The sequence below is a fragment of the Callorhinchus milii genome, unplaced genomic scaffold (assembly GCF_018977255.1).
Source record: "Callorhinchus milii isolate IMCB2004 unplaced genomic scaffold, IMCB_Cmil_1.0 Scaffold32, whole genome shotgun sequence".
Taxonomy (NCBI): Eukaryota; Metazoa; Chordata; class Chondrichthyes; order Chimaeriformes; family Callorhinchidae; genus Callorhinchus; species Callorhinchus milii.
The window spans coordinates 1623209-1636096 of NW_024704773.1; the positions used below are offsets into that span (position 1 = coordinate 1623209).

Here is a 12888-nt window from a genome sequence, read left to right on the forward strand (position 1 = left end):
AAGGCCTATTGTAAATTTGTTGTTGCTGTTGAATTTCTCCCCATGGGTTTCCTTCACTAAGAATGCATTTTAATTATTTTTTTCAGAGTTGAAATATTTACAAAGCTGTATATCATTTAATAACTGAAACGTGAATTTGAAAGGGCGAATGACCTGTAGTACAAAACTTAATTCACAAATAATCAGCTTACAGCCACAACAACAACCACAACAACAACAGTAAATTAGCATTTATATAGCTCCCTTCATACAGTTTAGAGTCTCAGAGGGCTTACCAGTGCGTAGCCTGACACCAAACCAGGGGGAGGGGGGAGGTGAAAGAGGAAGGTCTTCAAGCATGATCTGAAAATGGGGAAGGAGGGGGCAAGGTGGAGGGATTGAGGGAGAGAGTTTCAAAATTTTGGGGCATAGTGACTGAAAGCATGGCCTCTAATGGTGGAGCGGAGGGACAAGCAGGAGGCAGTGGGTTAGTGGAGTGGGAGTAAGCAGATCTGAGAAACAGGAAGGTACCAGTTCATGAAGGGATTTGAGGACGAGCGTGAGAATCTTGAAATCGATCCATTATGTGACAGGAAACTATTGGAGCTTGGCGAGGACTGGTGTGATGGGGGTATGGAGTTTAGTATAGCTGAGTATATGAACGGTGGCGTTTTGAATTAATTGGGTTTTGTGGATAGTGGGGCTGGGGAGACCTGTGAGGAGGACATTGAAGTAATCAAGGTGGGTGGTGACAAAAGCATGGACAAGGGTTTCAGCAACATTGGGTGTGAGGCACGGTTGTAGGTGGGCAATGTGACGGAGGTGAAGGAAAGCGATCCTTGTCAGGGAACGGATGTGGGGTAGGAAGGACAGCTGGGACTTGAAACTGACGCACAGGTGACCTACAGCTTCAGTAAGTGTTAGGGATAGGCCAGGGAGGTTAAGAGGTCAGAGCTACAAGAGTGAAGACGTTGACAGCACCCAAGGAGTATGGCTTCCATCTTGTCAACATTCAATTGGGGGAGGTTTGTGCTCATCCAGGCTTTGATGTCTGACAGACAAGCTGAGAGAACAACAGAAAACCTGGAGTCACAGCTATAAAAAAAAGTAGATTTGTATGTCATCTGCATACATGTGGAAGTTAACCCCATGTCTGCAGATGACATTGCCCAGAGGGAGCATGTAAATAAGAAAGGAAGGGTGCCAAGAATGGAGCCTTGGGGTACATTGCAGGTGACCGGGCAAGGACGGGAGGAGAAATTGTTTATGGAGATTAAATTATGGCGGTTGGTAAGCAGGATTCAAACGGGGGTGTGCTGTCTCACTGAGGTGGATGAGGGAGGAGAGGCGGTGGAGTAGGTGATCAACTGTGTTAAAAGCAGCGGAGAGGATGAGGAGGCAGAGGGAGCCCTGGTCACAGAGCGAGAGGATGTCGTTTGTGACTTTGACGAGTGCTGTCTTGTTGCTGTGGGGAGTATGAAAACCGGGCTGGAGGGATTCAAGTACTGAGTGGAGGGAGAGGTGTGAGCAAAGCTGATTTACAACATTGCGGTGCACAACTTTAGCGAAAGGCAAGTTAGAAATAAGCCAATAGTTTATTAGGTTAGAGGGATTGAGGGTGAATTTTATGAGGAGGGGAGTGATGACAGCTTTTTTGAGGGGGAGTTGACGGAGCCTGAGAAGAGGAACTGATTGACTCTGTCGGCCCCCTATATCTAATTTATTTGTAGAATAATGATTCAAAACTCCTAAACTCGCAATTAGCCTGGACCAACTGAGGGGAACGTTACAAATACGAACAAATAGTGCACAGTTGTAAGCAGGTAAACAAAACTCAAAGCCAGGAGAGATCAATCGCAGTGGGCAGAGTAATGACTTCACATTTCCTGCCTATAGAACTAGTCCCAGAGAGGCTAGTTGTTTGCCCCTCAACTCCGGGTTAACAGAAACACAGCTCCAGAGTTGACCTGCACTTGCTAAAATAGATTTGTACAACACGTATTCGGCTTTGCGCATGCTTAGATGTCTCCGCAGGCACCAGTACAACACCTCCACTGCACTCGGTGCTCTCAATCTTACCTGGGTAAAACGTGCCAGGCAACTGTATTAGTTGGTGCTCGTTGCACCCTTGGCTCTGCCATCTGTCACAAATAAAGGAAAGCGATGCATCTAGTAAAGCCATGAGCTGCAACAAAATGATTCGTGCAAGAATGGTAACAAACAAAATACTCTTAAGTGAGCTAGGTTACACCACAAGAGATCTGCCATGACAAAACCTATATAATAATAATAATCCTTGCATTTAATATAGAGCCTTATCACATCTTTGAGACGTCTCAAAATGCTTCACAGAATATGCTGTAAAGTGAATTGACTGTATATTTTGTGGGCGAAATGCAGCAACCATTGTGCACAGCAGTGTCCCACAAACAGTAGTGAATTAAAGAGACCAATTTATTATTTTTTTAAGGAATTATTACTTGCGAGGTGAGTGCTCTAACCACTGAACTACAGGACTCTAGCTATAGCTGATGTGAGAGGCTGGAGATGGAATCAAAGGCCCAGAATAAAAAGAGGTTAATATGATAGAGATGGTTAATGGACAACAAAATAGTCAAGCTGAGATCCTGCGGGCTAGCAGGTTCAATAGCCACCATGGGCCTAATAAACTAGGACAAAATGTGTTATTGTGTGACCCAATTTTCACTGCAATATTCTTCCATTCTGACAACTCACGATTCACGATTCAGATATGACCTGCTTCCCATAATAGACCCTATTGCTCCCTTCCACAACAACATCTCAGTCTCAGCTTATTAGGATAGATAGTGCTGACATATTTAAGCTGCTAAGCAATTGTGGATATTCCAAGTTGTCCCAAGTTCAGTGATCAACACTTCCAATAATGTCCCCACTCTCTCATGCACTTACCAGGCTTTCAATGTATAGGGAGCAGCTCTCCATTTGTACTTTATTATCTGACCTGAAGGCATGACAAATTGGAGAGTAGTGTGGCTTTCAAAGTCCAGAGTGTCCCTCTTGTCAATCAACCCAGCCTCATCAGATTTGCATTGAGTCTGGTTTGGATTTTGCATTATTGCTAACTCTATTTCATGCTCTTTGAGAAGCAGTAAACTGTGAAAAGTACCAAAGTCATCAGTTCCAGAAAATTATCTAATAATATTTCCATTCATGAACATGTCCAAATGTGTACTAAAGTAGATTTTCTGGCATGGACCTTTGAAAATTGACTGCATTTTTGACAAAGGTACATGGGTGTTATATGCCTTAATATATGAACACTGATTTTGCAGAACTCATCAGTCACTTACTTCATTCTGATTAATATTTAATATTTAATTTAGGATTTACCGCTGGGAATGCATATACTTATTCATATCTGACAGACTTATAAAGAGCCTTAGGACATTGGCTGTGAATTCAGTAAAGTTTTAGGAATGTCACAGTAGTTTTATCATTAAAGTATTCTCTGCGTGTGTGTATGTAGAGAGAGAGCTTACACACATCATCACATCTCTGAAAAGCTACAAAGCAACTTGCAAGTTGGTCTTAAATAATCTGACCTTTTGACTTACAAGAGACTATTTTCTAACATTCAAACATCACAAGCTATTCCAGTTGTTCTGTCAGGGATAGAAAGGAGACTGGAATGAGCAGAGTGCTGTCTTGTTTGAATCTGCAGAATGTTTCTATTTGGATAGAAAACCATAAGAAATGCTAGACGAAAAAAGACCGAGGTCCATCTAGTTCACCTTCCACCTTCCTGGCGGTCGCATGCACATATGTCCGAACTAGTGGAAGTTGAATGGATGTTTTGATAATCTGAAATGCAGATACATATAATTATTGAAAGCTCATTCCTGGCTTCAAACCATTGGGAACTCTGAGGTTTCTGGTTTTCTGACTGTAAATTATAATAATACTTGCATTTGATATAGCGCCTTATCACATCTTCAAGATGTCTCAAAGCGCTTCACAGAATATACTGTGAAGTCGATTCCCTGTATATTTTGCAGGCAAAATGCGACAGCAGTGTCCCACTGACAGTCATGACCAAATTATTTTTTAAAAGTTGAAGGGATTATTACCCCCAGAAAAGCGATCTGCTGATCAACTAACAATCGGGTTCCTACTTCCTGCCAGGTAAACAGACACGTGTGGAGTAAGAAAACTTGTCTAAGGTTTCACCCTGTCAGGAATTGAACCCAGCTCCTCTCGCTTGCGAGGCGAGTACTCTAACCAATACACAGGACTCCACTAGAACACATGCAAATCTGAAACATTGAACAAATGCTTCTATGCACACGTGATGCTATTTTATTTATTAAATTTCAATGTTTGGTGTCAACCCAGTAGTCACTGCTACTAGAGGACGAGCAAAAAAGCTTTATTCTTGCCAATCTTTGAAAAATGATTAATGAAGTTTTGCACATATTGGATTGAAACGTGTGCTACGTGATGTGCTCAAATTAAATTAGTATATTTTTACTGAACTATATACTAAAAACACAAAATGGCCTCTTGGGGACATTTGTCAATCTGACTTAGTTGATAGCATTCTCGCCTCTCAGTCCGAAGGATGTGGGTTCAAACCTCATATTGGGTCTTTGAGCTCATAATTTAGACTGACACTAATGTAGTGATAAGGGAGCACTGCACAATTAGAGGTGCTGTCTTTTGGTTGTGATGTTAATCTGAGCTCCCTTTTGTGTGATTAGGTGGTTGATTCCATATCAATATTCAAAAAGAGAAGTGAGTTTTTGTGGGTTGCCTGGCCAACAATTTTCTGGTTAATATTGGTCAATTTCTTCACGGCTGTTTGTGGGACATTGCTGCATGCAAATATGTTGCCATATTTGCCTACAAATGAAGTCACTACATATTATGGAAAACTTTTGAGATGGTTTGACATGAAAAAGGCTCTATATTAAATGCAAGGATTATTTGTGTTATTATTATTATAGCCTGGAGATACCCAGCTTTTAATGGTGTATCTAATCTCTTGTACTCCAAAGATAGTTTATTTTCAATTCTCGGTAGTCTACCAGTGAAGTATTATAGGAGATCAGATGTTTGCGATGAATCTGAGATCCTTGTAAACTAGAGGGGATTGTGCCAGGTGTGAGTTAAGTCTCATAGGAATAGCGTGTCAACTTTGATCCATGGAATTCAATTCATATCAATTGGAGGCAAGTGTAGATCAGTGTTCTTTTCAGCCTAAAACAAACAGAAGTGGCTGGGAACACTCAGCAAGGTCAGGCAGCAGCTATGGAGAAAGGAAAGTGAGTCAACGTTTCGGGTCCAGGAACTGTCATCAGAACTCATTTTGTATTTTGTTCTTTTCAGCTTACATGTCCAATTGTTCACAAGAATCCTTCACTATGTTTACCTCTAAATCTAATTACTTGAAGTCTTTAGTGGGCAGGAACCTGTTCAGTTCCTTATATTAAACAATTCATTGTCTCTATTGCACTGAATTGGAGTGTTACATTTTGGGTTGAAAAATTGCAATGTTGTGATGTGATAATTATCACCGGTGATAATGTCTCATCACATTTTTTACCCCAAAATATTTACTGTCATTTCTTTTCTCTTTTACCAGGATAACTGGTTTCAAAAATACGAGTTGAAATATGTCAGTAGTTAACAAGGTTGTAATTGCTGTTTCTTTCTACATGACCAAGGATTAGAGTCAGTTCTACAAACCTATCAGCATTTTACTCAGAAGGTGTCCTTGACATTTCCCATTACAACAGACAATTCCTGTTCAGCTTCATAGAATACTTCTATTTTGGGAAATGCACACATGTATCTGACAATATCCTGACATACATATCAATGCAGTGGAAAACATTTTTGTGCTGTACACAGCAATAATTTGTTCTGTCAGGTGCATGAATGGTTATAAGCAATTTATTTGGCCATTCCCATTTACTCTATACAATTTATTTACTAAAATAAGTTCTGATGCTGAGAATCTCAAATTAAAAATAGACAGAGAGGAAGTTCTGAAAAGATTGACTGGGCTCAAAATTGATAAGTCACCAGGACCAGATGGGTTTCACCCAAGGTTGCTATGGGAGATACGGGTTCAAATAGCGGAGGCTTTGGCCATTATATTTCAATCGTCATTGGACACAGGAGTGGTGCCAAGAGACTGGAGAGTGGCTAATGTTACCCCACTCTACAAAAAGGGGCAGAAAGACAAGCCGGAAATTACAGGCCAGTCAGCCTAACTTCGGTGATAGGAAAGCTACTGGGGACCGTAATCCGGGACAAAATAAATCTCTACTTAGAGGAACATGAGGTAATTAGAGACAGCCAACATGGATAGGTATCTGGGGAAGACAGGTTTGCAGGGTTATGGGGAGAAAGCTGGTGAGTGGGGTTAATAGAAGTCAGTTGCTCTGTCAAAGAGCCGGCACAGACTCGATGGGCCGAATGGCCTCCTTCTGTGCCATAACATTCTATGATTCTGTGATTAATGGGGTGAAAAAATGTGGTTACATGATGTGATCATTTTCACCGATGACAATATCACTTTGTGTTTTTCACCCCTAAGTGTTTGGTGCCATCGTTCTCATCTTTTTTTCCAGGAAAAATTTAGTTGAACAAATACAGTTTGGCATATGTCAAATGGTAACAGGCCGCACTTTGTTTTGTTTTCTTTCAGGAAAAAGAATCAAACGTTAAGACAACCAAAGTGTATTTGCACCAGAAATTTCAGCAAGCAAAATGTCAGATAGGGTAAACTACTTGTCCTATTTCTACGGTAGCATCACGCGGGAGGAGGCTGAAGATTTCCTCAAGCAGGCTGGAATGGCTGATGGCCTCTATCTTTTACGTCAGAGTCGTAACTTCCTTGGAGGTTATGCTTTGTCCCTGTCCAACGATAAAACGTGCTACCACTATACAATCGAGAAACAGATGAGTGGCCACTATGCCATAGCTGGAGGGAAGAATCACAATAGCCCAGTTGATGTTTGTGAATATCATGCCGAAAATTCTGATGGTCTCGTCTGTCTTCTGAAGAAACCGTGCAATCGACCACATGGAATTCAACCAAAAGTTGGACCATTTGAAGATCTGAAGGATCAGCTGATCAGAGAATATGTTCAAATGACATGGAACTTGGAGGTATGACAGATTTTTTATTATTGACCCAGCTAACCATTGTTTTTACTAAAAACTATAGTATATGTGGTAATGATTCCCTCCCCAACCCCTTGGCTCCCAGCCCCAGCTCGGGTACATTGATAGACGCTTTGAGACATCCTCCCAATACAAAAGGTACTTTATAATTAGCTTTCAAAATGGGGGCTAGGTAAATACCTAAAAAGGAGGAAGCTACAGGAGTATGGGGATAGGTAAATGGTACTGAAAGGATTGCTTTTCAAAAGTCAGCACAGATATGATGGGCCGAATGGCCTTCTGCTGTACTGTAAGTTTCAACAACAACAACTTGCACTTAAATAGCACCCTCCATGCAGGGCAGCGTCTCAGAGTGCTCAAGTTTCTACGGTACTATAATTGTAAATTGTATTCTAAAGGAACAAATAATAAGACAACCAAAGTGTTATTGTGCCAGAAATAAATTTCAGCCAAAATGTTCAACAGGTGAAACACTTGTCATTTTCCTATGGAGAAATGAGAGAACAGGTCACACCTGAGTAACAGGGCACTTTGTTTTGAACTCGTTGGCAGATGAATCTCAGCATCTTCTAACACAGTATTTAGATGGATCGTGAGCCCTATCAGGAAGAGGAAAACATCTGAAATCAGCAGATAATTTTTTATTTTCTGGGGTGGGATTGGGGGTGGGGTGGGGAGCTGAGTATCTTAACAATTGCAGATATCCATCAGCAAGCTTAAGAGTATCCAAACTAAACTGAGACTTCCACATATGTGTATGCCACTTACAGTTGGAAACTGAAAAGTAATGCCGCTTACTTTCTCCCTGTGTCTGGAACGGAATGTACACGCTCTGCCCAGAAGGATGCAGTTGATTATCTAACTACAGACAGTATTGGTGAGAGCCAACCTGCAAAGGTGGCGAAATTCAAGTTGATGACAGACTGAGAAATGAGAGGCAATTTATATAAATAATGTTGAGCATGTTACAACAAGTTTCTTAAAGAATAAGTTAAAGAAATTAAACATAACTTGCTTTATTTTAAGTGCATCCAAAAATATTTGATATTAGCACCTGTCTCAGTGTTGACTTCTCCCCACCCCCCAGCATTTACTGGTTTTGATTGAGTATTTGTACGATGCAATAATTAGTGAAGGTGATAATAACCTTTGCCACATTTGCCCCTTTCCGCTCTAAGTACAAGAGGAATGTGCAATGTCGAGCAGTACAGAACTCAGTTGTCAATGCTGCGAGAGCGCATCAGAACCTTCATGTTTTATTAGGTCTTTCTCTCATATGAGACAGGTTAGTTAAACTGCCGCACTGACTCCTGTTAGCACAAGCACTCCGGGATGCTATCCTGCGTGAGCGGCGCTATATAAATCCAACTTGTTGTTACCAGAGCCTTGGGACATCCTCCCGACATGAAAGGTGCTATACACATGTAATTTGTTGTTGTTGTAACACTTTGCAAGATAAAGACCCTGTAAAACTCACAAGTAAAAAATGGTCATCGATCCTACCCTATAAAATGTTTATTCTCTTTAACAAGGTGTTAGTTAAATGTTTAAAATTAAAATATGGAACAGCGTAGAAAATCTTAAATGCAAATGTGTAGATTGTAATCAAGTTCTGACTCTGTTTTTGCGAACTACTGGGGGTTTTCCCACAGTCTTTTCTGTCCTCAGTTGTAACACTTACCGCCACAAAATGTAAACAACATTTAAAAACAAAATTCCATCCCACGTATTGCAAAGAATAGAATATTGTAGCTGTTATTCCAGGGACAGAGTGAATGTTTTTTTTTAAAATTTTTCTCGTTGCTTCCTCTGCTCAGTGAACACCAGTTTCCTCCATGTCCCCCTTCCAACCTGTGCCACAATCAGTGGATAAACGTTCAGTTATTCTGCCCCACTCTCTCAACTCCGTTCTGGGGACCCTCCACTTTGTCCCCTCCCTCCACCTCATTCATTCTCTCCCTCTACATCATCCATTCCCTCCTTCCCCACCTTTAAAGCCCAACTTTCTTGCCGACAGCACTTTTGGCCATTGCTTCCCCCCACCCTCACCCTCATCATTCCCTCCCACCTCTAGTTCATGCTCCTAACTGAATCTGTGAAGCACTTTGAAACATTCTCGCAATGTGGAAAGGGAGAGGGGGAGAAGAGGTTGAACGAAAACATTGTGTAAATATTCAGTGCATGCATATTCTCAAATGAGAACACTGTAATTATTATTAATGATACATAGAGGCGGTTATGGTTAATGGTGAAAACTACATAAAGACATTCACATGAGAGCTGTAGGTATTTTGCTGAACTTACCTGGTTGACGTTCCTGCTGAAGAATTTTACTGTGGCATATTCTCTATGTGCAGATTTTTAAACCTGTCATTATCCACACTTTTTGATGAAAGTTTATGGATTTATTTGCAATGAGAATTGAGGTTGTCACCATGGCACAGAATAGTTATTTTCTGTTATCTATATCCAGCCACAGAGAAAGGAATAATCTTACCCCAACATTAATGATGTTACATCTATGGCATCTTGCTTAAACTCCATGATAGAGAGCAGGTAAAGAAAAATGACCAGGTCCTACTTTTAACAATACTGCACTCTGCACATCAATTTGTGCCTTTGGTATATTGTTCTCAGACAGGTGATCCTTTGCCCCTCTTTGAATTCTAACCTCACCCGCACGCACTCACACCTTTATTTATCTTTCTATCTATTTTGTTCATTGCTCTCCTGAACTTTCACTTCATGCTCCTCCCAAACTCCAAATATATCATTCTGTACACTCATCCTCCTCTCACTACATTGTTTCCAACTCTAAGCCATTCTTTTCCAGGGTAGCAATACTGCATGGCATTGGTTGCATTGTCTTCCTATCCCCATGTCCCCTTCCAACCCACCCAGACCATAACACCGCCTTCTCCCTCCGCCACCGCTCCTGCCACTACCCCCTCCTTACACACCTTTGCCCCCATTTCTCCCTCATCAATCTTAATCACAATCACCTGGATGAAGTTCACCACTTGCTATCTTGAGATCCTCCCCACCCATCCGCTAGTCACTCAACTCTCCCTTCTCTCCACCCTGCTGGCCGACATGGTCAACCACTCTCTCTCCTCAGGGTCTGTTCCACTCCCCCTGAAAACCGCTGTCATCACACCCCTCCGCAAAAAACGCACCCTCGATCCCTCTAATCTCACACACTAACATCCCATCTCCAACCTCTACCCTTCCTTGCCAAAGTCCTGAAACGCATTGTTGCAGGTCAACATTGGTCACATCTCTCCCTCCACTCCCTCCTCGAGGCCCTGCAGTCTGGTTTTTGCCCTGCCCCCAGCACGGAGACAGCGCTTATCAAAATCACGAACGAGTCTGTGACCAGGGCTCCCTCTGCCTCCTCTTCCTCCTGGATCTCTCTGACGCGTTCGACACATTCCACCACGCCATTCTCCTCCATTGGCTCTCCTCCCTCATCTACCTCCATGGTTGGAGTCCTACTTATCCACCTGCCTCCATTTCAGCTCAGCAAATGCTTTCTCCTCCCACTCGGTCACCTGCGGGGTACCCCAGGGCTCCATCCTTGGCCCTCTACTTTTCCATATCTGTATGCTCCCTCCGGGCGATGTCATCGGCAGACACAGGGTAAACTTCCACACACAAATCTACTGTTGCCTCCTCCAGAACCAAATCCAGATCAGCCGATATTCGATCAGCTTGTCTGGCAGATATCAAGGCCTGGACGAATGTAAACTTCCTGCAGCTGAATATAGACAAGACGGAAGCCATGCTCCTTGGCTCCCATCAATGTCTTCACTCCTGTGGATCTAAACTCCTCAACCTCCCTGGGCTCTCCCTCAGACTCACCAAATCAGTGCGCAACCTAGGCATCCGGTTAGACCCCCAACTGTCCTTCCTCCCCCACAGCCGGCTCCTGACCAGGAGCACTTTCTTCCACCTCTGCCACATTGCCTGCCTCCAGCCGTACATTACTCCAAATGCAGCCGAAACCCTCGTAAATGCGTTTGTCAACTCCCGCTTGGGTTACTCCAATGCACTTATCGCCGGTCTCCCCAACTCCACCATTCACAAGATCCAGCTCATTCAGAACCCTGCTGTCAACATACTTACCAGAACCAAACTCTGTACCCACATCTCACCAGTTCTAGCCAGGCTCCACTGGTTCCCCATCACTGAACAGATCGACTTCAAGATCCTCACGCTCATGTTCAAATCCATTCACTCCCTGGCACCTCCCTATCTCTCCGACCTCCTCACTCCCCAATCCACCACCCAGTATCTCCTGCTTGTCCCTCGCACCCTTCACCCCTCCATCGAAAGTTGTGCTTAGAGCCACTCTGCCTCAATCCCTCCACCTTGCAACCCCCTCTCCCCTCTTTCATGTCCCACCTGAAGACCCTCCTCTTACGGCCACCTCCCCTCCCCCTCAGCTTGGAGTCAGGCTCTGCCACAGTTAAGCACTCTGAGACCCTACCCTGCGTGGAGGGCGCTATATAAGTGCAAGGTTTTATTGTTGTTGGCATCTTTCCCTCCTCAGCCACGCCTTGCTTTATTATCTAAAGCCATTTATTGTTAATGGTGATTTATGCATCATATCTTGGCCCTTTATCTAGGATCTCAATATAAAATAAGTTGTAGGTGTAAGTGAAGCATATTACAGTGTATATCTATTAGTGCCGGAAAACAGGCAGAATGTCAATAGCAGGTGCTGCCCAAAAGCTAAGCGCAGCTGTCTGGGTCAGGAAGAATGCTCCTGCAAGACTTCAGGTTTCAGGTGGGACTGGACGCCTCAATTATCTCCACCAGCAATTTAACTTAAGCCTGCTTACTGACATGGCCCTACTTATCAGAGTCAATCTGTTTGTGGTGTGTCAGACTGACATCATTAAGCAGCTATCACAAAAGGCAGAATACTGCAGATGCTGGAAATCTGAAATAAAAACAAAAATCAATGGGAACACTCAGCAGGAGCTTAAATGGCAATGGAATATCGGAATCAGGCCCACCCTCTATGACAGTCTCGGTAGTCCAATTCACAAGCCAAGCAGGTCCGCAGTACTCCAGGTCACTGCTCCATGCAGACTGGCTCATCGGAAGGACCTGGAAGGGCAGATCAGTCACTGGGAATAGGGACTCTTCCCACTCAGCTCCCATTAACACCGTAAGCCAAATCCCTGATGATTAGGTCCCAGCTGTTCAAGTAGCTGGAAAGCTTGCCAAGCAGTGTTATCAATGGCAATCGTGGAGTCCTGTAACTGAGTGATTAGAGCACTTGCCTCGCAAGTGAGAGACCTGGGTTCGATTCCCAGCAGGGCGAAATGTTGGCCAAGTTTCCTTATTCCACACGCCTCTGTTCACCTAGCAGTAAGTAGGAACCCAGTTGTTAGTCGATTGGTGGATCGCTTTTCCAGGGGTAATAATTTCTTCAAAAACAATAATAATAATAAATTGGTCACTTCAATCCATGACTGATGTGGGACATGTCTGTGCGCAATTGGCTGCTGCATTTTGCCCACAAAATATAGTCAATTCACTTTACAGTATATTCTGTGAAGCATTTTGAGACGTCTAGAAGACGTGATAAGGCGCTGTATCAAATGTAAGGATTATTATTATTAGGTTTTGTCATGGCAGATCTCTCATGGTGTAACCTAGCTCATTTAAAAACTGTAATTTTGAAAAGAAATGTAAGAAAGGCAAATACCATTACCTTGGCATCAG

The 12888-nt window shown here is 42.9% G+C and overlaps 1 protein-coding gene across 4 annotated transcripts in view; it reads left to right on the top strand.

Moving 5' to 3' along the window:
• syk (spleen tyrosine kinase) overlaps positions 1–12888 on the top strand; it is a 91430-nt gene that overhangs the window by 38295 nt on the left and 40247 nt on the right. For all 4 annotated transcript variants that reach the window (XM_007900029.2, XM_007900027.2, XM_007900030.2 and 1 more), the window contains exon 2: positions 6674–7137. In XM_007900029.2, coding sequence (XP_007898220.1) covers positions 6736–7137 — 402 coding nt within the window. In that variant the 5' untranslated portion in view covers positions 6674–6735. The remainder of the gene's footprint in view (positions 1–6673; positions 7138–12888) is intronic.